The 26,370-nt window shown below is 41.0% G+C and overlaps 1 protein-coding gene across 5 annotated transcripts in view; it reads right to left on the bottom strand.

The window, feature by feature from the left end:
• Positions 1-25,505, bottom strand: part of LOC141999262 (calcium release-activated calcium channel protein 1) — a 31,619-nt gene extending 6,114 nt beyond the window's left edge. The window contains exons 1-3 of one of the 5 annotated variants that reach the window (XM_074972484.1): positions 25,024-25,505; positions 8,120-8,179; positions 4,682-7,939 (exon numbers count right to left, since the gene is read on the bottom strand). In XM_074972484.1, the coding sequence (XP_074828585.1) occupies positions 7,373-7,939; positions 8,120-8,179; positions 25,024-25,137 (741 nt within the window). In that variant the 5' untranslated portion in view covers positions 25,138-25,505 and the 3' untranslated portion in view covers positions 4,682-7,372. Of the gene's footprint in view, positions 1-4,681; positions 7,940-8,119; positions 8,180-25,023 lie in introns of those variants that run through there. The other 4 variants (XM_074972485.1, XM_074972487.1, XM_074972488.1 and 1 more) reach the window with 4 other exon arrangements.
• Between the last annotated feature and the right edge of the window lie 865 nt (positions 25,506-26,370).

Here is a 26,370-nt window from a genome sequence, read left to right as displayed (position 1 = left end):
TTTGAAAACAAGGCCAAAACAAGCCCATCCCTAAGAACCCCAACATTCTATGTGACTAGATCCCCATGGCCCACAGTCTGGGACTGTGGTGGGCCCGCTGTGCACCCCAACTCTCTCCCCTCTTCTCCCCGCCCTTGCCCCTGCTTCCTGGGAGCCGATCTAAAAAAAAAGAAGCAACAAGCTACAAGCAAAAACTAGCCAACAAGCAACTCACAAGCCAATTAAGCCAAAGACAAGCCCAATTTCTGCGTTTTTTCCATGGGTTTGGCATATCTGCTTAGGAGTGGCCAAGGATGTGGGGTGAAAAGCTGACCCCACTAAATTCAATGGAAGTTTTGCCATTTACTTCAGTGGGGCCAGGATTTCACACCTGATCCTAATGAAGTTCTCCCCTGCCTCTGCCACATGAGGCAGAAATAGCTCAATGTTCCTTTAAATGTAAACTGAGAGGTTTCCATTCATTTTAGAAAACTTCACTTGATGGTCATGTATTATATTTATCATCCCTGCTGGGCCATATAAACTATTACATTAGTCAGTGCAGAAATGCCCCTAGCAAGAGAGGAAACTTTAAAAGCAACTCTTTCAGAAGATTCTTATAAGCATTTACAGTTGCTTAGAGACTTTAATCCTGCCATTTCTCTTGAAAAACAAATACAATATCGTGATAAATTTGGCTCTGAGACAGAGCAGTTTCTTTTGAGTAATGCAGAAATACAAGAAAATTTCAGCAAGCAACCTTTATCAGAGGGCTTGACGAATTTGTCAGCATGTGTTTAAGTCCAGAAAGAAAAGTGACAGGCTGCATAAGGAATAGAATAGAAAATACTGAAAAGGTTATAAAAACCATGGAAGATTGTCATACTGTGGACAGTTCTGATCACCCGATATGAAAAAAGGATAGAGGAGAAATAGAGAAGGGGTCCAGAGACAGATGATAAAAATAGTTTGACGCATAGAAAGACAAAGACATTAAAATTATTGGTATTCTTTAGTTTAGAGGTGAATAAGAGGGACACAATGGAAGCATACAAAATAATGAATTGTAATAGGAAACAGCTTTCTTCCACAACAGTAAATCTGTGTAATTTTAAAAAACAATTAGCTATTCATATGGATGATGACATCCAGTTACATTAAGTAGGATTTTATTTTATTTTTTAAAGGAGGGGATATAAACCCTCATGCTTCAGGGGATAAACTAACCACTATTTGACTAGGATAAGGAAGAAACTTTCCCAGTATGCAGGTTATTCCATCATTTTCCATGCTGAGGTTTTTTGCACCTTCCTCAGAAGCAACTGATACTAGCACTCCCAGAGACAGTCCCCATTTGTTGACTGTAGACAAATAGGCCACAACTCCCCTGTTGTCAAAAATATGCTTGCGACTTTATCACATTTTTCCTCTCTAGTCTGTTAACAGGATCTACAAGTCAACATCAACCATGCAAACCACTGTGGCATGCCTGGGTTATACTTTGTCTAGACTATGTACTTGCTAAGATAAATAGCCTATACATAGATATTGAAAGGAGAAGTAATAAATAGGCACTTGTTGTCATAATAAAATCAGGAAAGTTGTAGGAAGTGTTTTAAAGGATTTAGTGAAAGACTGAAGGATAAATTTAAGTCCAGTTAAGAGGGAGATTCTACAGCAGCTCTTGAATAATCAGCGTTTACAAATCCTGAATTTCTTTAATTACATTGAGTACAATATTTGTGTTTTTAATTTAGATTGAACAGGCCCATCCAGATGATGTTTTAGAAGAGGCCCAGGCAATGCTTGACAACAGCCAAGAATGAGAACAGGCTGCTGATAAAGATATGAGAAAAGAACAAAAGACTCATTGTTACTTCTTCATTTGAATCATCTTTCTAGATCCATGGTACATGAGATGGTGTGTTTTGTAAAGCAGAGAAGCAGCACCAAAACCTACTTGGTTCTCAAGAAATTAATTAGTTCCTCAAAACTGCCACAATGTACACTTCATTCTGTATTTCTATTTGGACAGGATCCATTTTACTCAGGAGTTTGGAAGCTGAAGAGGCCTTATAGGAAGAAATAATTCTGCCCATGAATAAATTAAAAGTAGGTGTTGACCTCCTTTGACACTATATTATAGAAAACCTATGTCTGATCGTAAACCAATTTCCAGGCTGTTTTAATACCAGATGGCCATGGTCAAGTGAGCTGAAAGCCAAGCACATATTATCCATACTTTCATGTTCCAGTTGTAAGAATTAAAGTCATGGCACTCTGAATGAAAGTCCTCCTCCTGGAAGGTCTGTATTTTTATTTTCTTCAGACCATAGCACTAACTCAGTGTAATGCTAGTGCTACTGTTAAATTAAAAACAGACTAGTACAGATGGGTGAATGAAAATACGTGCTGGCATAGATGTCAGCCTGGTATTGCAGAAAGAGGTGCATTCTGCTGGTGGGTGCAGTTAGGGTTTTTAATATGGGCTTGCTTGACTTTGCCTTCTATACATCCCAAGAGTATTAATTTAGTTTACAAATTTCTGTACATAGGGGTAGCTTTATTGGAACTAAGAATCATTTTCATGCTGCACTGAACACCATTTAAAAAAATTAAATGAAAAGGTGAGATGGAACCTGGTTTGCAGCCAGATACATGACTGCCATACTGTAGCGTGTTACAAAGAGGTCATTTTCCAGCAAGACAGCCATTCCCAAAACGCTACCCATAAGTGCCAGGTTTACAATAATGTCCATTTAGTTATGGGGAGATGATTTCTTCCCAAAGTGACTTCTAGTCTTGATCCAAAAAGGCTGCAGGTTTCATACAAGAAATTCCTTATAATCCTACAGAAGTATTTTCTAGCTCAACTTGAAAGGGAGGAAGGAAATAGCGATCTATTACGATGCCCTGTCACAGCTGAGGAGGATTTCTCCCATCAAAGCCCAAATGAATTGGCTTTTGGTAGGTGAACTAGATATGTAGGGGCTGCCCAGGAGAATAGAATTCTTCCTACATTTCCTATCACCTACAGGCTATAGTAGCAGCCACAGCCCTCCATATTCCCCCAAGTTTTTTGGCCAAAAGATGCTGAAGTTTAGTTGGACTGGTCACACCTTCACCCTCACTCCCACACAGTAAGCTTCTGCCGAGAACAGCTCTGTGAGATGCTGAGGGGAGGAGTATAGTGCCCTTGCCCAGTATCCCCATGGCATGCCCTCCCTGTACAGAGGAATCCCAGTGTTTCCATTAGTCTCACAGCTTTTTGTGCCTGCACAGGGGAGATGGGAAGCTGCATTTCCCTTACATACTCCATAGTAAGCTATAATGAATTTTCAAAAACATGTTTTGAAATACCCAGTCTTCTCAGTAACTATGTATGGTCTTAGTAGAAGCCACCACTCTACTTAACAGCTGGTGCTCTAGATAAATGTCATCAAGTAGGCCTGAGAACCACTGTGTGTGATCAAAATCCACATCTGGTTAATAGAAGGCAAATTCTAAGCCTAGCTCTGCCTCTCTCTTGCCTTCAGTAAGTCACTTAACCGTAGAGCAGTGGTTCTCAACCAGGGGTCTGGTGCCTCTTGGGGGGGCACAAGCAGGTTTCAGGGAGGCTGCCAAGCAGGGCTGGCATTAGACTTGCTGGGGCCCAGGACAGCAAGCCAAAGCCCCACTACACAGGGCTGAAGCAGAGGCCCGATGCCCTGCCACCCGGTGCTGAAGCTGAAGCCTAAGCAACTTAGCTTCACGGGGCCCCCTGTGGCATGGGGCTCGGGCAATTGCCCTGCTTGCTACCCCCTAATGCTAGCCCTGGCTTTTACATGAACAAAAATAGTTGTAGCCCAGGTGGGCTGTGGAATTGTTATAGCATGTTGGGGGGTCCTCAAAGAAAAAGGTTGAGAACGCCTGCCCGAGAACACACATCGTTAGGCTGAAGTCAATGAAGGCATGCTAGGTTACGTTAGATATATTTCCAAATTGGTGCAAGAGATATGTGTACCTTCTGCAGAGAACTGCTATGAGGATTCATATGTGTAAAGCACACAAGTGCCATGTTACATCAGAATGTCTGAAGCTGATTAATGAAAAAAAAACAACAAAAAAAGTCACTGTTAATCAGTTAGTGTGTGATTAGTTCATCCGATTTACACTGCACTTATAAATATCAATGAAAATGAGAATATATTTTTGAGGGGAGTTCATTCAAGTGACTCCCCAAACTCTAATTTAAGTAAGAGCCTCCTTTAAAAAAAAAAACATTGAGTCGAGAACAGTATCAAGGTCAGGTTTAGTCCCAAGAATAAAGCAGTGTTAAAGTGAGGAAAAAGACTGTGACCATATTATTCTCTTTATGCCTATTTGTGGAGTCAGGAAGGGCTTTGTCTGCACCTGGTAGCCCTTGTACCACATTACACTCAAGACTCTGAATGGTGAATCACTGAACACTTAAGAGGATATCTTCACGAAACAGATTATTACTGGCACCGTGTAACTAAATGGAGTAAAATGAGTGACAGTTACAGAACAAGACGTTTGTCAGATGTCTTGGTGACAAGACAAATTATAAGCATATTTTATTTCAATTTTAAATCTAAATATAATATATACAGCCACTGGTGTTTAAACTGTTTAAAGTAAATGCTTAATACCATTAGTATAAACGGGAACAGAATAAAATTGAGTGCACTGTACTGTTTAGAGAACAGACTTGACATCATGAGTTCTGGTCTTTATTTGTGCCTCTGCCATGCAGTTAATATGTATGTGTTCTTGCACAAGGCACATCTTTTGTGACCATTTCCCCAGCTGAAGAATGGGGAAAATACATACATGAGCTGTGCCTAAAGGCTTAAAGTGCAGTTATGGTCAGAAAAAATGACTAGTAATAGCTCTAATTTAAAAGGAATGCAAACAGTTAAAATAAATTAATAAGGTGCCCTATTTACCTTGTCCTTTTACAAACCCACATTTTCTATTTTTAAAAGTTTTCCTCTGCTGTTGCTTTGTGAAAGATTCACACAAGAGGGGAAAAGTGATGTATCCAGGAGAAAATGAAAGCGACCCCCTTCTACACACACCCTTGGGAGGAGGGGAGGAGAATGTATTTATTTATTTTATTTTCTATCCTCTTTCATCGATAGCAATTTTTAAGAGTTATAAATAAATTGTAAGGTACAAAGCTTTCAGAAAAGTGTAATTTTATTTAAACTTGATAGTGTCCCTTTAAGATATTTGCTCCAGTATGCTTACTTTACCACAGCTTTCTAAAAGTCTACTTTCCGAGGTTAAGTAAGGTATCATTAGATTTATCACTGTCAACAACTCAGTAAAGGATGGGCAACTGGGTTTTTTGCTCCAGCTGGTAAATTTTCAAGACCATTTCAGAATGCCGTTTATTAAAGGTTTTACTAATATAATCCCACTAGCACTACAGGAACGAACAGTTGTGGAACAGTGAGTGGAATTCTGCTCATCAAGTGTTATATTTCAGCTGCAAAAACACTGGTAATGTCAAAACCAGAGAGAATTTCTGTTTGACTTTCATATCCAGGAGTTTTTGGGGACTGCAACGCAAAGAATGTTTTTGCTTGTGAACAGAGCAAAATAGGAGCAAAAATGTCACTGAGATATAGCCACAGCACTCTGATCCAAATTTCAAAGTAATTTTTCAGAATATAAACTGCACTTTGGGTCCAGTCTTCTCAACACATCTTATTGGGAGTAGTGCTTGTGCTAATAAGTCAGTTGCATTGATGCAAGTGGGATTACTCATGATAATAAGTACTACCCTCAGGAGTCAGTGTTTGCAAAATTAGGACCTTAATTTGTAAAGCATGTTGAATTCATCTGGTAAAGAGGCCAGGCATAATTGACTTCATTCAACGGTGGCAAAAGCATGCACAGCTCCACTTAAAATCAAAGACGCATAGCTCCGATTAGCCCATGACTGAATTTGTTACCTCCAATCACAAAATTACAGGATTACATTCTATATTAGCAGCTACGAGCTGAGATCCGAGTTCTGTCCCATGGGATCTGAACATGTCACAAACTGTAGTTTCTGGCTTCAAAGAGATTTTTCACCAACTAACCCACCCACTTCCATCCTTCAGTGAAGAAAGGAGAAACGCTGTCCAAAAGCCACAATTCACTTTTAAATGTATCCAGAGTCACACAAATTCTGAAAGAATTGAGGCCAAATCCTATAATCCTTGTCAAGTGTGAGTTTTTGCTTGAGGAAGAAGTTAGAATTTGACACAATAGCTTGAGGCTAAAACAGCAGCTTCGTTCAATAAAAGATGCAGGTCTTACAATTAAGAAGCAATCCTACTTCTTAAAATAAAAATCATTTGTTTTCATAAATAAGTCTATGTAGCAATAAGTGGTCTTCCACAGCATTTTGGAAGCAAAAATCATGTGTAATTAAGATTTAATATCTTAGATACAATATTTGAGCAAGAAGAAGATTTTTCCACTGAACAAGATCAAGGCGCAGCGGTTTACTTGGGATTCCCACACAGACAAAGCACCTTTTATCATTTGTATCTGAGATTTTATTCAAAAATATATTTAATATATAAAAAGTATAAAATATTTGCTACTTTGGTTTGGAACAAAAGCAGTAGCTCTACTGTGGTTTAGTCTCTACCAGTGTATGTATGACTTAGGCCCTCAGTCCTACAAATAAAAAGAACAGGAGTACTTGTGGCACTCCTGTTCTTTTTGCAGATACAGACTAACACGGCTGCTACTCTGAAACCAGTCCTACAGATGCACATCACAATAGGACTGATCATGGGTATATGGTAGCTGCCATGGCAACAGGCCCTATAGAAATTAATACAGTAATAGTTACTTAGCAGAAAACCATGACTGGGGGAGCTAGTGGGAAAAGGGAAGGTGGAAAAGCTCTCTATTTTACCTTTCATCAGACTTTTAGAGTTCACAGTTTAGAACTGAAACCAAATGCTAATTACTCCAAGTCCCAAGTAATTTGTATTGTGCCATGCAACATGTATTGGACAAGCAATACTTTCTAGCAAACACCAACATCAAATAGAAAGAAATAAGGCTTCCCTCCCACCACTAACAAATACCAAGGCCTAAAATGTAATTCCTCTTATGCATTGATATATTCACCATTAAAAAGAAACAATTCAGATGATAAGAAGAGGGATGAGAGATGCATGCTCAGTGCAGCCATACCCCAACATCAGTCTCTTCAGATGTCAGTTGTCTAAGATATCATGGTATTTTTTTACTGTTAGAAATTAGCACAGAATTTATAAATCTCTCTTTAAAATAAATCAACAGTCCAGCTAGTTCATGCAAGGAGGAGTCAACATAGCAAGGCAGAAGCAAAAAATGGATTTTTAAACCAAATATAGCTTTATACAAAATGGCTGCCAGGAGGTGGCAAGGTGTCGCCTCTGTGGTCCAGCTGATCCTGGAGTCGTGCAAACTCAGCAAGTTCATTCAATTCTTGAAACTGCCTGTCTGTTTTGTGGCTAACCAGTGACCTATAGAAGTGGACTGCAAATACAATGAAAATCAATCCAAAAGGAACCATAATAGATGTTGAGGCAATAGCTGCTGCTGCTCCTGGGGTGATGGTGGAATTTTTGTCATGGACTGAATCATTAGAAGGTGTTCCTTGTGGAAGAAATTTCACCCAACACAGCAGCACCACTTCTGCAAGGAAGAGCAAAGTCCCAATGACAGTGGAAAACGCCCAGGCGAGCTCAATGTGCCGGTGCATACGCTCATGCGGAGACTCCTTTACAGAGTTGAGATTGTGCACATTACTAACGGCCTCTATATTTGGAAGAATGCAGGTACTTATCATGAGAGCAAAGAGGTGAATGGCAACAAGCACAGTAGTACAGGCACTGAAAGCTATCAAGAGACCTGGAGGGTAGGCATACTCTCTTTCTAGCTGAACCTCCACCATAGCCACCTGGAAAGGAAGAATAAAGATTTAAAAATGAACTGTATATTTTAATCTATCACTTTACAAACAGGTTTAACATTAACAGATTTAAACATTTCCATTTTTAGATCAATACAATATTTTAATGATATAATTTAATTCTCACTACATCTGGACAATGAAAACAGACTTGGCAATGTCACTTACTGATTGTCGTGCAGTAGCACTATGCTGCAAAGTTTGGGCTCCAAACACTGCAGGGAAGTCCTAATCGGAGAGTGGATAAACATCCGATTTAAAACAAATTCAAAACTGGATTTTTAAAAAACTAAAATAAATTTGAAATTATGACAATTCATAATAAAGCCTAAACTTATTTTAAATTTATTAAAATAATTTGAATGGAATAAGAAAATATTCAGACAGTACGTGTTTGCTGCCAAAGTTTTAAAAATAAAAGTTAAACCGCTGAACTGCTGGAAGTCACTGGTTAAGCACCTGGGACTAGGGTTTGTTGTAGTGCTAAAGCAGCTTTTGACAGCAGTAGCGTCTTCTCCTGGTGCAGAGAATATTCTCTTTATTTCATCTCAATAACTAGTTCATTCAAAGTTGAGAAACCAGTTGGGAATTGAAAAAGCAAAAAAGCTTTTTTCCTCTTCAAGTTCATGAACAGAAACAGGAGATTCAGATCTACTACTTCTAAAAATACTGAAGGACATGGTGACCAGAAACAAACAGATCAATTTGTTAGCTATAGATAATACTTCCTCTAATCAGTTGTTTTAAATGCAATACTGTTTTGATACAAAAAAATAAATTTATATATCCAGCACATTAAGGTTAGTTTTTATTTAAGTAACATTTTAAAAATGCACAGACAACATTTTTCATTGAATTCCAATTTCCATCCATGCAGCTTGACACAAGTCAAAAGTAAAAATTTAATGAAGGAAATAAGAAAATTCATTCATTATTTTACAACAAAACAATGTAAAAAAAATAAGGCTCTGAATAAGTGTTAAGCTATATAATAGCTTAAATTGTGAGAACAGATATAGCATATCTTCCTGGTTAGCAAGAAATACCAAGAGCTCTCTCAGGTGCACGAGAGCAGCACTTGGCAAACGAGGGGAAGGTGGACCTGTGTAGTTTTAGGCCAACTTTATTTCCCCTGATTCTGGAGTATGTCTGGGGCACAACCAAACTACTGGGGGTGGAACCACTCAGGGATGCTCTAACTTGAGGAGGGTTGTTATCGCCTATACAAGGATCTGCCCTACTAGCCAGGATCGTCAGGGTGCACCCCAATTTTTCCCTTCTCACTCCCACTCCAGAATATCCCCTACACCAGCTGGACCAGAAGGGACTGACATTGGACCAATCTAGCACTCCTCTGTTTGGGCAGAATGCCTTAAAACTGCATCATCATTGGAGTGGCACTTAGGAGTATCCAAGCTTGTGGGGTGAAATCCTGACCCCACTAAATTCAATGCCAGTTTTGCCATTTACCACAGTGGGGCCAGGATTTCACCCCTGATCCTAACAAAGTTCTCCCCTGCCTCTGCCACATAAGGCAGAAATAGCTCAATGTTCCTTTAAATGTAAATTGAGATGTTTCCATTCATATTATATGACCATCAGGTGAAGTCTTCTATTAGATTTATCATCCCTGCTAGGCCATCTAAACTATTCCTTTATCCAATGCAGAAATGCCCCTCACAAGAGAGGAAACTTTAAAAGTAACTCTTTCAGAGGATTCTTTTAAGCATTTACAGTTGCTTAGAGACTTTAATCCTGCCATTTCTCTTGAAAAACAAAATACTTTATCATGATAAATTTGGCTCTGAGACAGAGCAGTTGCTTTTGAGTAAAGCAGAAATACAAGAACATTTCAGCAAGCAACATTTGGTCTCCTTTATCAGAGGGCTTCATTCATTCGTCAGCATGTGTTTAAATCAGAAACAAATGAGAAGTAAACTTATGAGGGTACATACATGTATGTAATCATCAGGGCTAAATTAATACACACTGAGATACTAGTTCTCTCATATTAAGAGTCACTGAAATAATTGGAACTAGTGTCTCCTATCAGTTCAATCCAAATATTGTCTCACGATGTCCCATTAGTGATTTAGACAAAAAAGATCTGTACTGAGTACTGTATAAATTAAATGCATCAGTCTTGTTCACATAATAAAAAAGCCTTCAAACTGTGGAGTACTATGAACACAGCAAGCAATGCGAACAAAAAGAACTAGAAATGGAAAGAAAAAAAATTGAGCCATAACAAGTAGCAACAGACACTCAATTTGTCACTGCTGGTGCACCCTTTTCCTGTCCCAATGAATGTAATGGAATGCTGGGGCATACTAGGCATGTTCAGCAGCAAAGTAAATGTATTCTACCTACAGCATTTATATTCACTAAGCAGTGAAGAGTTTCATTTTCATGCACATTAATTTATCTTCTCTCCATTACTTTACTGGTGCTTGTCTTGAAATTTGACAGCTTAGCTGTCAACTCTATTTTAGCCTCAAGAACATTCCATGATTTAAAGACAGCTCAGATATTCTATGCTAATACTTAAAGGAAGATTAATATGACCAAAACAGACTCCAAGTAAGCTTCATCAAATGGATAAGGATGATAAAGACTCCAAGCCTTTTAAAAAATCATGGTTGAAGAATCAAGTATTTAATTGCCCCTTCTAGTGTAAAGGAAGTCTCATGCTTCAGCTAGTCAGTTTCCATGAGATGCTGATTAAAAACATTTAATTTCAGAAGGAGGCAGGAATATTTGGAATTCCAACATGCCCTCTGTTCTTGGGCAGCTGATCTCTCCCTCTAGAACTATTTACGGTGCTCACATGAGCACACCACACAGAGCTGCCTTAATATCAAAAATGAGGGATGCAAAACAAATACTCTTCCTTTTGTTGATTTAAGATAAGTTTATCCTGGGGTGCAGAGAGTTGGGGAACCATGTTTAAGATGCAGTGCTCAAACACTGTTTCCAGTTTGGCACTGCCCATATTCACCAGCAAAACAAAACCTTGTAAGAAACTGGTTTAGCTGAAACAACATTCAAACAGTCCTTTAACTTTGTCCCTGACCCAGCACAAATCGTGCATCAGGTGGCAATAAAAAAGCTGCAGAAAAAAGGGGCATTAGATTTATAGACAGTCCACAAAGCTGTTACTGTGTTGGATGATCATGTTATAAAACTGTTTATTTTTTGCCAAAGTGGCTGGCACCAAACTGGATGCTACTAACCATGTCAAAGAATCAGGATATGCCTTGTAATCTGATTTAAACAGGTTAAACCTTGGTTCCATCCACCCAAGCAAAGTTTCAGTTTTTAAATTGGTTGGGTTGCTTTTATAGCATGGTTGCTTAATATGGTAAATTTTGTTGTGGAGACAGGCAGTTATCACAAGAGGTCAGTCAGAATCCAGTGCAAGAGCAGGAAGGGTGTAGCTTCCTCCAGCTCATAGTAAGTGTGCCATGTGATTACTGTGAGCAAACTTGAGACTGTTCTCTTTTATAGAGGAATTACTGTTAGTGTCAATACATTTTAAAAAACTGTCCCAAGTGTCAGCCTTTTGGATGACATGAATTTAATTGATAGCAAGGACACCACTATGTGTGGCACTAATTAGCCCCATTTTTGGCTCTCTCAGTAGAGACCAATGAATGAACCAACCACATAGTGCCGTGATTCCTGTTACCAGTTCCTGACATTTCCTTCAGGCCTGGAACCAGCTGGGTAGATACAGACTATATCAGATACTGGAATAGGAAAAAATTAACTTGGAGCCAAGATGAGTAACAGGAGGGCTGTCGGGGAGAACTCTGCTCCCTTTGAAAGGGGCTGTGGGCAGATACCATTTGCCAACGTGCAAGATTACGAAAGCCGAAAGGACCCAATTTTGTTCAAGAGATGAAGACCTGAAAAACCAAATTCGGCATTGATGTTTGAAGGGTAACAGCCTTCCTTCCCGTGAGCATGCAAGGTCTACTTAAAAGCAAGAAATACCACACACACACACACACACACACACACACACACACACAAACAGCTGCTCCCCTGATACCCACCCAATATTTCAAGGGCTAGGAGTGCTCCAAAAAGGGAGCTGTGCGATTTGCCCTGGAGCTGAGAGCCTTAGCTCAGTCAACAGCAAACTGTTCCTGAGTAAGGATCACCAGTGATGGTCTCCAAAAGGGGAAAAGGGGTTTTTGTCCAATCTTTCGCCTAGACAGAAGGGCTGATGGAACTTAGAGAGGGTAATTTGGGAAGTGAATGGGCAACATGGGAAACAGAATGGAGTAAGACTAGAGAGCCTCTCCATGGTTTCAGAAACAGAAAGGACCTCATGAGACTGAGAAGAAAGGAAGAGAACATAATGTTGATGCATGTTGATTTGACTAGAGGTATTGTTAAGCAAAAAGGAAGTTTACTGTGTGAAGTTACATTTTTAAGCAATGTGGTAAAACTAGATATAAGCATCACATGCTGACAAGCAGGAAGCAAGAGAATACTTCCTCCCTGCCTTTCCCTTTTACTCACTCTGAAAAGTAAATAGATGCTTCAAGCCCATTTCAAAATGAATTTTTGCAGATCATTTTACTAATGTGCATTTAGGGCTTGTTCAAAGCCCATTGAAGTCAATGGAAATACAACCCATGGACAAAATTAAATGAGTTCCACACAGCTGGAGTTTGGAGTTGGGATTTTTCAAGAGTCTAAAGTGTTAGGCACCCAAATCTTATTAAAATTCAGTGAGATTTGGGAACTTTACCTTCAGCTCTTTTGAAACTCCCCAGTTGCATACTTAATGATTTCACACAGGAAGGGAGGCTAAACCATGTTTCTGTCTTGGCTAATCTTGACTGCTAGCAAAACTGTACACACTAAACAACTTTCCCCTCTAGAAGAAGTTATATTCTCACCCTAGTTACAGTTTAACAGCTTTGAATGATTCCAAGTAATTTCCTTGTGGACCATGCAGCATTATACATTACCACACAGTTTGGCACAGAGTGGCCTAACTAGCAGCTTCTACTACAAATACTGCATACTGTTGAGTGCTATTGGACAGAAATTACATTATTTGTGCATCTGACAATATCATCACACCACCAACTGGCAAGGGGGAAACAGTGATGCGCTAATGAACCCATTCCCACCAGCAACAATAAACAAACAAACAAACAAACCCTCCAGTTTATAAGGAGCAGTGATCAATCACTTGGACAACTGCAAAGGAAGCTTGCTTATGGTATGTGTCTACAGCAGTTTGGGAGAAGTAACTTTCCTGGCATGTCATTTTGTCAGTTTCACAAGAGTAGCAGCATATGAATTAGTGTTGTGCTTCAAGTTTCAGCACTGTTGTTATGTTTTACAAGCCAAAGGACTGTAAACTTAACATTTTTACTATTAGGGATGGATTTGTTTTCACTAATTTTGAACCCAAATATAGTGGGGGTCTGAAGTCTGACTAATGTTTTTGGATGTATGTTTGAGGAAAGGCTTGAATAAAGAGAAAAAATCCTGTGAGAGAAAGAATAAAATGGAGCATAGATTGGACAGAGTGAGAAAGAAGCATACTAATGGACAAACTGAAGCCTTGTGCACACACCATATAAAAGCCATCCACTGGGAGTGAGATTGCTAATCAGAGACACCCCCTTAGATTTAAAAAAAGTAAACTCTCCTTGGGGAAAATAAAGAAATCAGTTCTAGGTATAGGGGGCAAAGGTTCAAGTCAGTGAATTCTGCTGCCAGCACTCCCCTGCCTGTGGGATTCAGTTGTTAAGAGCATCCCGATATAGCAGAAAGGCTTCAACCAGGGGCCTGGGGGAAGAGAACCTGATTTTTGCTGTCATTTATATTAACAAGAGAGCAGTAAATATTATTTCCAGAAGGTTTTGACTGAGTCATAGATTTGGATCCTGTCCACAATCACTGGTCCCCACTTTCTACAGAAAGCAGAAAAGAAAGAACCCCCCCCACCCCGCTAACTCAAGTGTATCTGCATTATTTAGAGAGGACCCCTTCTCCCCACCCCCAAAAAGAGGGACTCCTATTTTTGGTAGCCAGGAGTTTATGCTGTGGTATGACATAGTAACAAATGGCCACTTGTGTTCCCTCTCCCACAGTTAACATCAAATACTAGCATTAAAGTGTAATTAAAAGACTGTCTCCTTGAGTTTAACATGACAGGTGCTGTCTGCATGGAGCACAGAGACAGCTTTGCAACTACACCACCACCACCCAAGACCACATTAGATTTCAGCTGGCTACAAAAATCAAGAGCTGTGTTGTGTTCTTCACCCACCCAACTTCTCCTATGGTTGCTATCACCTACACACAGCCATTTCTCCAGAAAGAGTTGGACTTGCACTCCTCAAGTTTACAGTCAAGTTGCAGTGGATCCCATAAGGCGAAAAGCAGTGATGGTGAAGTGGTCATGGGTGCAGAATCTGATTTCCAAGTGCTACACAATTCCACTGGCCCAGACTAGATCTCACATAACAATTGGTGTCACTAGCCTTCCGATCTGTGATTCAACCGAGAGTGATGGAGCAGAAGGGTAAGGAGCCAATGGAGCTATTAAACTAAATGACTCATTACTAGATTTCTTATATTTAAACTCTGCAACTTTCAATAGTTTGGGAAACACTGGATTAGGCTATTAAGATCGAAATCTCACATTTCTCTCCCCCATGAAGCTAGTAACATTACTAATTTCTTGTAATATGGAAAGTCCCTCCTACAGATCTAATGTCAGCCTCTAAGTGGGGTATTACTTGAGGCACTAATCGCTACATTAATAAAACTGAATGTAGAATTGTCAATGCAAGTGCAACCCAACAAATAAGACTGCTCTCATCTCCCCTCCTTTCCCAGTCTTCTTCTACTGTTCTTTGTGATCTCTTTCTGCCTATTTATACATGTTCAAGCAAGAAGTAGATTAAGGTGCACATTTTTAAAGGATATTTAAGCGTTGCTGCACTCAGCACCACAATGCCTAACTGATTTAGGAGACTATCATTTTCAAAAAGGATTTAGGAATTTAGGAGCTCAGATACAATTGAATCCTAAAACCTCTGGAAAAGAGACTTAAAAATTGCTCTAGTCAGTGCTGGAACACCTAATATCTTTACAAATTTCCATTCCAAAATTCCAACTTTCAGCACCCAGCTATTTCACGTCTAGGTCTGCAAACAAAAAAAAAGTTTACAAAAATATTGTATATAGGATTTCCCCCCACCCCTGCCAGTTTTCATGTTCGAGGACAGCTGTACTGATTCTATCTCCATCAGTCTTCATGACTGTGCTACTCATTCTCATGGAGAGAAACACTTAAATAGAAAAAAATGGTGATTTAAAAAAAAAAAAAAAAAGACTGAGCCAGTCTTCCTGACTAGTATTTATACCATTCAGTGAGACTTATTGTAAGGAGCTCATACAAAGCCTCCTGACAGTACAGGGAAGCCAAGGGACATAAGCATGTTCATTAGAAATTGAAAGGATAACCAGTCAGAGTCCCCTGAATCCATTACTAATTACTTTAAAACACAAGAAACAATACACTGAAATAGATCATTTATTCATCTAGCCAAGAATCCTGTCTTCAAGAGGTTTATTACTACATCAAGTTTGAGGATAGCAGAAATCTTTAATATTTGATAGTGGCACTGTCAGTAGAGAACTAATACACAGGGATTATTAAACCCCATTTTGTTTGGTAGTCTTGGCCACAAAATTAAACACAACTATAATTAGATTAGATACATCTTGAAAAGGTAGCATAAATTAATCAATTTTGTTCTGTAGATAAACTGTGCAAGGGAGGGCCAGGTTGTTTCTTGCCCTTTGCATGAGATTGTGTGTGTGTGTGTGTGTGTGTGTGTGTGTGTGTGTGTGTTGCATCCCCACCCCAACAATGGCTAAACACCACCCTTTGCAGCATCCAAATTCTGGGCCTGCTCTAAATTATGACAGTCTTGAATGGCCATCTAGATGCCGTTCTATGGTCCAGAATAGCTGGAACACAGAGCACTCCATCCACCTCCCATTCCTCAGCCCATTATGTCCCTAGGCCAGGGCTATGCAAAAGGGCAACACAGGGTTGCTCTGCCAACCCTATGCCAGCAGAAGAGCCATTTTATATAAGGGATATTCCCAAGGGTTGTGTTCTGCCCTCTTAACGCTGGAGCAGTGTAAGTGGACTGTAGAAGGGGGGACAGAATTAAGTCCACAGTATATTACTACAACTCACTGAAATACAGCAGTTGAGGATTATTTTATTAATAAAATGAGAGAAGTATACTTAAAACTAACAATTACCTCTTAATAAGAGCTTATTGTAAAGAAAGGCTTTAGAATTAGCTTGTAATCTTTATGGGTCATGGACGACGCCTTCCTATGTGTTCGTACAGCACCTATAGCAGTGGGGCCAGGATCCTAATAGGGCACAACTGCAATACAGGTACTTAGAGCATTTTGATAATACACCTTTGTTGGGTGACGTCAGAGTTATAAACAAAAACTCTGATGGAGTATTCAGAAAGATATATTTGCCACACTTCAGAGGCAAGAGTGGATGTTTCTCTTGCAGCACTCTGTATTTGGAAGCTTGTATACTAGTCAGCTAGATGACAATACAGCCACAGTTCGTAAAACTGGATCCATCTAAGAGGGTCAATGACATTGTCCAGTAAGGAATGTCCTTCAGTATAAAGAACCACATAAATCTTCCTGTTACAATCATTTAAATTCACAATTTAGGCTAAGGTAGCTTTACAGAACCTATTAACAGACGTTCATGTTGTTTTTTTATTTCAACAACTGTTTGGATTTAACGAATTCCCCCATAGTATGTGCAACCCAAATACCATCACATTATACCAGTGCATGATCACCTGACAACGAAACAATTTAAGATGTGATATTTGATCAGCCTATTTTTATTGTCCAAGCAGAGTGAAATGTAAGACTTAAACAAACCATGTAAGTGAAGGGTCAGATTAAAGTTTCTTTCAGTTTAAATATACTAAAGAATAGTAACACCAGCATCAGATTATTGTTTTTAATATTTACATACTTTTAACCTGACTGTGTCTTTAATGAACAGCCTTCTTCGTTTTGGAACAACAAAAAAATGCAATGTTGACAGTTACTATGTAGCAGTAACACTCTCCAGCATCCACAATAAAAAGCTGAGCTAGAATGACCTGTTACATTGGAAACGCAGTACATGGTAACATATTTGACAAAGATGAAGAAAGTTAACCGTGAAAATTCTCAGGATTTTTAAGAGGAAATTAGAAACAATGCAGAGAGATTAAACAGTTCTTAAAAACAAATTGAACTAAGTGGCTGATATACATATAAACCATGTGGCACATTACAATTCCTAGGTATAGCAGTACCATTATCCTTCTTACCTATCTCTGGCTCAAGCATCCCTCCTACAGCAATACCTGGCTCTTAGTTTTGGCTCTAGCAGCCAGGTAGGTGTGCAAAACTCTCCTACATCCAGGGATTTGGAGCGGAGCCTGTGGAGCAGCTCTGGAGCAGTGGAGCTGCAGGTTTTTGGCTGGAGCTGGAGTGGAGCCAGAGCACAGCTCCAAAGCCCTGCCTACATCCAGTTAAACCACCACAGGTTGCTAAGTGACTAAAAGTAAAAATATATATTTAATTTTGTCTAATCAGATTTAGTAATCCTTTCCCATCTGAAGAGCCTTCAATTTTAAGTAGTGTCACATCCAAGCTCATACCCATCTAAGCTGAGTCAGAACACCAACCCCTTGGCAGCCCTGACTAGAATACTACTTGCACTTGTAATATACCTTTAACTCAAGGATCTCAAAGCACTTTAGAAAAAATAATCCTCACAATACCCTGTGAGATAGCTATTATGGCATTTTACAAGTGAGAAACTGATACACAGATATTAGCTGTCTTGATTTAGTTCACACAAGTCAAATGCACAAAATACTAGTTAACGTTCCTTTCCATTGTTGTACCATAGTAACAGCAGAATGCAGCAGAACAGACACAGACTAGCTTAAAATTCAGTCCCTAAAGCCCTTTCTAAACTTGAGAATTTTACTTTAAAAAAAAAAAAAATCCCATTGATACAACTGTTGGAATGCTGGTATTAGAAGATATGCTGCTTTAGCATCCCTGCTGCTAGATACCCTGCTTCTAATACCACTCAAAGCAAATCTAATTGACATTGTATTTTAAATGCCAGCAAACTGCCTACACTAAGGCTTCTAATACTGCCAACACAAATGGAGGCGAAAAACAGTATAAACAATGATGGGTAATTTTTGCAAAATTTCTCTAGTGCAGACAAGGTCAGAACCTAACAGGTTCTCTGTTAGACCAGTCAACGTAATTAACTGCTTGGTTACTCTTGCTCTTTTTAAGGGCCCTGTGCAGACACTGCAACTTACAACCTAACTCACCACTTCCAGCAACCTGGGGCTTTGCTCGTTTGTTGGCTCTGCAAATCATAATGCTGCCCCAACTGCAAGTCTCCAAGCCCCAAAGACTTCCTCTTAAAAATCTGTATGTCACAGATCCACTTGAGTGTCCCCTTTTGGCCCACACATCAGACCATTGTGAGGTGACCCAGCTGCCGAATCCTGTGTTTTAAGACTCCGGCATCTGAAAGGAGCCCAGGCACTGTCCCTATTTTAGGGCCTCTGGGCACATTCTCAGGGTGCAGATTTTTAATCTGGTCCTCACAACTGAGAGTTCAGCCCCTGTCCCTGGAACCAGTGCTGGCCCATTAGACTCACCCCCCATAGCTTAAACACACCCTCACCCAGAACTCTACAAGAGAGAGCATTTTGGTTTACCTCTTCAAGGGCACACGTGATAGATGTAAGTGCTTGACATACACATAGACTTTGCACATGATTCTGAACCACCACTGCTCTATTTAATAGCACAAGAAACACAGATCTCCATAAAAATAATAAGCTCTGTATTCATGTCCCTGCCTCAGTTTCCTCATCACTGCAGGGCACTCTTTGGGCGAGATCAGCATTGCCTGGTGCCAGCTGAGCTCCTTCTGTTTGCAGTGCATGGCTTGGGTTCTGAAACATGGAGTCTTTATGCCCCCAGCTTGCCTCCTCTGATCTTGTCTGATCCATCCCCTGCCTATCTATGAGTCTCTCTGCACCTTCCCCCAGTAAATCCTTTTATATCCTCCTGCTCTGTTGCCTTCATCTTTGTCCTGCTGGGAGAATTTCCATTCTCTCCACTGCTGCAGACAAGGGAAGAGAAACCCATTGTCCCAAGATGCTTCACCCTGAATAGATGGTTGGTGCATTCTGATGATACACCATTGTACCTGGATGCAATGGTGGATACACACAGACAGGCATTCATGATACAGCAATTTTTATAACTTCATATCAACCAGAATTCATAAATTGTAAATAGGTTCCCCAAGTCATCAGACTGGTACTGGGCACTGTGTGACACGGGATGCTAGACTAGCTAAATCCTTAGGCCTACTTCAGTGATGCAGTTACTAAACTACAGTCTGCAAATATCAGAACCGAGTGTACATTTCTCTCAAATGAGTACACACATTACAGGTCAGGCCAGGTAACATCAACACAGAATGATGTTAATATAAAAAAGGCTTTCAGCAACCATCACTGCAGATACATGGAATCTGAAACCTGACTTGAGCATTTGCAAATTTTCATTTGTATATACGTAATTGACCCTCAAACTACATTTACATTAGTACACACTCCATTTGATTAAACACATCCCAATTAATCAGGCTAGCTCTTTTATTAAAATTTATTCCTGGGTGCCAGTTTGCCATTCATTATCATCAATCTAATAGTTGCTACTTGTCCACACATGTATGAATTTAGCATAGTGAACATACAGTCATTTAGTGCTAAAGAATTAAGGTGTGTTTAGCAAAGTAGTGTGGTCCAGTGTATAAGGCATGGGAATGAGAGTCAGAAGACCCAAATTCTATTCTTGACTCCTCCTGCTGATTCACTGTGTAACTTTGGGCATGTCATTTAGCCTCTCTGTGCCCATTTCCCTCCACTCCAAAAGTGGAGGTAATTACACTTAACTGCTTTTTAAAAAAACCACAGATCCATGGTTAAAAAGTGCTTTAGTGGTGTAACAGTCTAATGCTGGAGGCCAAATTGTCTCTGCACTTATACCTGTGCAACCTTACTGGAGCTAGTGGGGTTGCATGGACGTAAATGAAGGCAAAGTTTAGCCCCTACACTTTAGCCTGGGAAAAGCGAACCACAGCCACAGGGAGCTGCGGGGGGCTGTGCCTGCGGACAGTCAACGTAAACAAAATGTCTTGCGGTCCGCCAGCGGATTACCCTGATGGGCTGCGTGCCGAAGGGTGCTGACCCCTGGATTAGAAGATTAAATGCAGTGAGAAGCATTTGCATTTCTCTCTCTCCGCCCTTTCTTTTTAAAGTGGCCTTTTCTCTTAATAGGGAGATTAGGGTGTCCCAATTAGAGGACTACTCTATGGGATTGTTTACATGGTGGGGTTATGTGCTTTGCAGGGGTGTGATATCTAAAGCATGCTAAATCGTTATGCATTAATTGGTCCACATAGACCTGGCTGGTGTGCACTAGTACACTTCAACATTGTACTTTTTCAAACAGCACTATGTTAAAATGCACCAGCAGGGTCTACATGGATCTATCGGCATGCAACACTGTAGTACGCTTTAGAAATCATACACTCGTAGAGGCACATTATGTCACGATATAAACAAACCCTGTAGCAGCAAAGCAATGGAGTCAAAGGTTGATTCCCAGTGGCAACTTACTAGATTTTGAGAGGGGCAACTTCCCAAAAGTTAAAATGCAATGACTATTCAGATTCAACATTTCCCACTACTGAGTAACTGGACTCTGCTAATTCACAAGTGAGTTTGCCCTAGAGTTACCACTGATACTAGTTACTATGGTAACTAAAACCAGTAGTCTGCAACTCCAGGACATCGTACACTGTCAAAGAAGTCACTGTCAGAGAAGGAATGAGACTTAAGGCTATCACCCCTTTATATCCAAGAGTCACTTTTAGTAGTCCATATTGTATATAATTACATTCACTGCATATAGTTAAATTAATACAGCAATTAATGGATAAAAGTAGAACTGTGCTAGTGAGCTAATGATGAAAACAAGTAGTATTGGTGTTAATTAACACAGATTTTCTTTCAGCTCTAAAAAAAGTCATTTAATCTGCAATATTAAATCCCTTAAATTTTAAAAACATATAAACTAGAAGACAATAGAAAGTAAAGCTCTTTTTCTCATTATCACTTATCACTTTTAAAATAAAATATGGATGCAGGAAATTGCCAGGATAAGCTACTCGGTCTCATCAGAATGGGTGTTTAGTAGAATACACTGCATTTAGTAGAATTGTGCTTAACTACCAGCCTGATGCATGGTACTCAATGGAGAATTAACTGCTGTTCTGAGCACAGTTGCCTGTCAGTCAAATGGATGCCTGTCTACCAATGCCACTAAAGAGTTGCATTCTGTTTTTAGCCATTGAAGTATGACAGTGACATTTATTTGACCGTCAGGAGGTTGTTTTACACCAGTCACTTTGTTCTGTTTTGATATCAAATTTGAGTTATGTTATTATTTGAAATAAAAGCAATTTCATGGTTTACAATCTAATATAGTACTCGTGTCAAAGGCAGATGGTCTGCCCTTTTCTCAGCAGTGTTGGAAAATGCAACACATTTCTAAATACAGGGTTTTAGAGGTCTGGTTCCTACACTGATTAAGGATAGCTGAAGGTTTCCAGCCCACAAGAACACATTCTAATTTAAAAAAAAAAAAAAGGCACTGAAAGTGAGAATGCTGTTTCAAAACAATGTGCTGAAGAAAAATAAAAGAGGACATTTCTAAAAATATACACAGAAAACCTCCACAATTAAACAACTTTTGCAGCGTTAAAAATGGTTTGTAATGGAGTCCAGCAGGCCACAGAAATCTCCCATGTTACCGAGGAGCTCATCCCCAGAACTTTTGAGGGTCAGGATTTTTTATTACATATATAAAATGCATGCATACACCTCAGAAGAGAAAAAATATTGATGATATAGATTCTTACATAAGAACAACCATACTGGGTCAGACCAAAGGTCCATCTAGCCCCGCATCCTGTCTTCCGACAGTGGCCAATACCAGGTGCCCCAGAGGGAATGAACAGAACAGATAATCATCAAGTGATCCATCCCCTGTCGCCCATTCCCAGCTTTTGGCAAACAGAGGCTAGGGACACCATCCCTGTCCATCCTGGCTAATAGCCACTGATGGACCTATCCTCCATGAACTTATCTAGTTCTTTTTTGAACCTGGTTATAGTCTTGGCCATCACAACATCCTCTGGCAAGGAGTTCCACAAGTTGTGTGAAAAAAAAATACCTCCTTTTGTTTGTTTTAAACCTGCTGCCTATTAATTTCATTTGGTGACCTCTAGTTCTTGTGTTATGAGAAGGAGTAAATAACTCTTCCTTATTTACTTTCTCCACACCAGTCATGATTTTATAGACCTGTATCATATCCCTGCCCTTAGTCATCTCTTTTCCAGGCTGAAAAGTCCCAGTCTTATTAACCTCTCCTCATATGGAAGCCGTTCTATACCCGTAATAATTTCTTACTATTTAAAAAGCCATGGTTTTCCTAAAAATAAGATTCAGGAGTACAACTGGAAACCCGTATGACCAGCATAATGGGCAGTTAAAGGGACAGTCAACTTTAGTTCTAGTCAGGTTTTTATTATTTAGGAAGTAGACTAGACACTACATCTGCCCTTGAGTCTCACAGTGTGCGTGTTTTAAATATTTTTCTATTCCCTGTGGCTATGTGAAAGAACCACACAATCAGTGAAACTGACTGAGGAAGCAGCAAAATTGATTATACACAGAATTCTATCAAATGCGCTGAAAATGAACATAGAGAAAGAGATAGTCTCTTTCAGTTTTAACAACCTTAGGCATTACATGTAAATACTGTGAAAATACTGGATACAGAAGTACTGTTTTTACACTGAAGTTTTCCTTTATAATGAAATAAGATAAAGCAAATGCAGTTGTGTTTCTTATTTGAGAGCCGTGAAGTAGGTATTAGGGCTATTTAACAGATTTAAAAATCCATTTAGCAGTTTTTCCACTTCTTGAATGACAGCACTCTAGTACTATCCAGTGAATCCAAATGAATTTAAAACCACACAGAGGAAATGGGCTCTAGCAAAAACATCAAAAATAGAAAGATTCTGGTACAATTTGCTGTGTGCAGTAAGACTTTTGCACTAGCTCAGAACCCCCATGAAGTCAACAGGAATCCACATGGGGCACAGCAATCCATGCAACAAAGTAGAGGATGGGAGACTTACTGTACATGATTGTAGGAGAAGATGCCTATAAGCTGGACCTAAAGATACATGATCTTCAAGCCTCCAAGGACTTACTCATGCTCTTAAGTTTATGCACATTAGTAGTCCTGAAATAGTGGTATAGTCAATGGGACTACTCACATGTGTAAAGTTAAGAACATGTGTAAGTCCAAAGGATTGGGGCCTTAAGCTTTAGGTGTAGACTAGGCCTAGGTCAACCTAGCTACACTGCTTAGTTGATCTAAACCCCAGCACAGACATCCTAGGTTGACAGAAGAGTTATTCTAAGGACCTACCTACCAGCTCTCGAGGGGGTGGATTTACTACACAGCAATGGAAAAGCCCTTTCCATTGTGGTAATAAGTGTCAATGCTACAGCAGTGTAGCTGAAGTACTGCAGCTGTGCAGACACAGCCTAAGTTAAGTACAGTGATAATGCATTGTCCAAGAGCCTGATTCTGTACTCAGCACTGTGCCCTTAACTGCTACTGCCAACAACAGGAGTAGAAGTTGTTTATATAATTTCAGGGCCATAACCTGATAATGAAGAGCAGTGATATAGCAATTAATACTAACATTGCATGTGAAAATGAACAAGGTGGCATTAAAAAAAAGCCAGTTCGAAGCATGCATGTAAATAACTCATTTTTCTTCAAAAAATCAGCCTAAAAAAATGCAGGCAAGATTTTGTGGAGAAATTGTTTATGGAAAACTGCTTTATTTTTGTAAGATACAAGATATGTTCAATGTTGTCCCAGTCTACAATATGCAGAATCCCAAGTTTACAGTGAAGTGGAATGGAAGTCCTGAATTATTTCAATGCATTAGAACATATGGATTATATTCTGGTTATAATGAACCCATTCTGTGAGAAGCTACTGTACCTGGAAATAATATACTCTAGAGATGTGCTCACTCTTGGATCAATGGCAAGGAAGACAAAGCAGTCAGTAAGCCAACCAGCAGAATAATAAAACCCAGGAGCAAAATAATTACACATTTTGGACAGTGTTAGTAAACCAAGGAGGGAAGAAAGTAGGTTATGGAAGAAGCCAGTGTATAAATCACAAAATAAAAAATGGTGATATGCAACATTTGCTGTGCAAATCCTTCTAGACCGTTTGAATCATCCTCCAAACCACCTCCTGCTTCATGAACAAAAGACTAAATTCTTCCCCCTCCAGCTTAACTTCAGCCAGGGAGCGAGCCACAGGCTGGTGCTGACAGTTCAGGGTTCAATTCTCCCAAACTCATTGGAGGTGGAAGCACCTGAGCTAAGACGTCCCATTTAAATGGGGGACCAGACACCCAGCCAGTGATTTATCTGGGGAACGCGAGGAGAACGCGATGGGGACCGGGTCCGCAGAGAGGGCGAGGCAGACACACCACACGTCGTCCAGGAACAAGTAAACGGCGCATCCTAATAGATTTAGCTCCTGATAACACAAAGGGCGGGCACAGGCGGTATTTACGGTACAGAGGGGAATATAAACCCGGCTGGGGGCACCAGAACCAAGAGGCAGCTGGCCGCCCTGCAGGGTACGGTACGCTGTGCCGACCCAGCGGCACTGCTGTCCCCCGGGTTACCTGTAACCTGCCCCCGCTCCCCCAGAAGAGCGCGGCGGCCGGCGCCTGCCCAGCAGGCGGGAAGGAGGGGAGCGCTCACCATCGCGAACCCCGAGAGCAATGCGGAGGTGCGGCTGGAGGCTTTCAGCTTGGCCCGGCTCAGGTAGAGCTTCCGCCAGGACAGTGCCTGCATCGAGTGCTCGTTCAGGCTCATGGTCTCCGGCCGCGGCGGCTCGCAGCGGAGCGGGGGAGGAGAGGAGCGAAGAGAGGGCGCCTGGCCCGGCTGCTAATCCCGAGGCGCCGCCTCCTCCTCCTCTTGCTGCTGCTACTTCCTTCCTTTCCTTCCGGCTGCAGACATAGGCCAGCAGCTGCACCTCGCACCCCCCAGCGCTAGCTCCGCTCCGACCCCTGCCGAAGCTCCGCGAGCCCACGCGACAACCGCCGCCCCGCCTCACTGGGCGCCGCGCACACGCCCCGATGGCGTAGCCCCAACTCCTAACCCGACTCCTAGCCCTTTTTGCCGGATGCGGGCTGCCCCGCCCTCCGCGTGAGGGGAGCGGAGCGGCGCGGCGCGGCGCGGCGCCGGGCGATGTAGGTCCTACTAGTTCCCTTCCCACTCCCAGAGGCCGGGCCTTGCGGCTAGGTCAGCGCCGACTGAGGGGCTGGTCCTCCCCTGTCCCCCTTCCAGTCAGTCTAGCGCCTCTGGTATTACCTTCCTCTCGGGGTAGCCTGGGCTGGAGGCCCTGCCCGTCCATCCCCCCGGCTTCCCTCCTTCTCCTCACGGTAACCTGGGCTGGAGCCCCTGGCCCTCGCTCCCCCCCCTTCCCGCCTCCAGCCCAAGGAAGTTTGTTTATATATGTGTGTGTGTGTCATTGACTTTGGGTTCCTTGGTTTGTTTGAAAGTCAGGTTCAAGATATTTTAAGTTGAACAGGGCTGCTGCTCACCTGTCTCTTCATCATCTTCAAGTGGAGTTTTGGGAGCTCTGGGGGGGAAAAAAAAAAGTCAGGCTTAAAGTGGCTCAAGTTAGGCATCCAGTCAGTAGCCGCTTGTGAAAGTGTCAGAGGGGTAGCCGTGTTAGTCTGGATCTGTAAAAGTGGCAAAGAGTCCTGTGGCACCTTATAGACTAACAGATGTATTGGAATATAAGCTTTCGTGGGTGAATACCCGCTTCGTCGGAAAGTGGTGGCCCTAGAGCTGCAGAGATGAGCTTGGCAGGGGAATTAGGTGGGTTGTCCTTGTCCTCTGATTTATTTATGCCTTATTTTGTTTACTACCAAGTGCTTAAATCAGCCTAAGGCTATGTCTATACTGCACACCTGTGGCAGCAGCATATAGGCTATGGGGAGCGTACACGCTGCAGTGAAAAGCAAACTGTGTCTACTTTGGTATGCCTACACTGCAGTTAAAAACCCATAGCTGGCCGGTGCCAGCTGACTGAGGTTTGCT

The sequence above is a fragment of the Natator depressus genome, chromosome 15, assembly GCF_965152275.1.
Source record: "Natator depressus isolate rNatDep1 chromosome 15, rNatDep2.hap1, whole genome shotgun sequence".
Classification (NCBI taxonomy): Eukaryota; Metazoa; Chordata; order Testudines; family Cheloniidae; genus Natator; species Natator depressus.
Note: the sequence above shows the minus strand (reverse complement) of the source record. Positions and strands in the feature narration are given on the sequence as shown.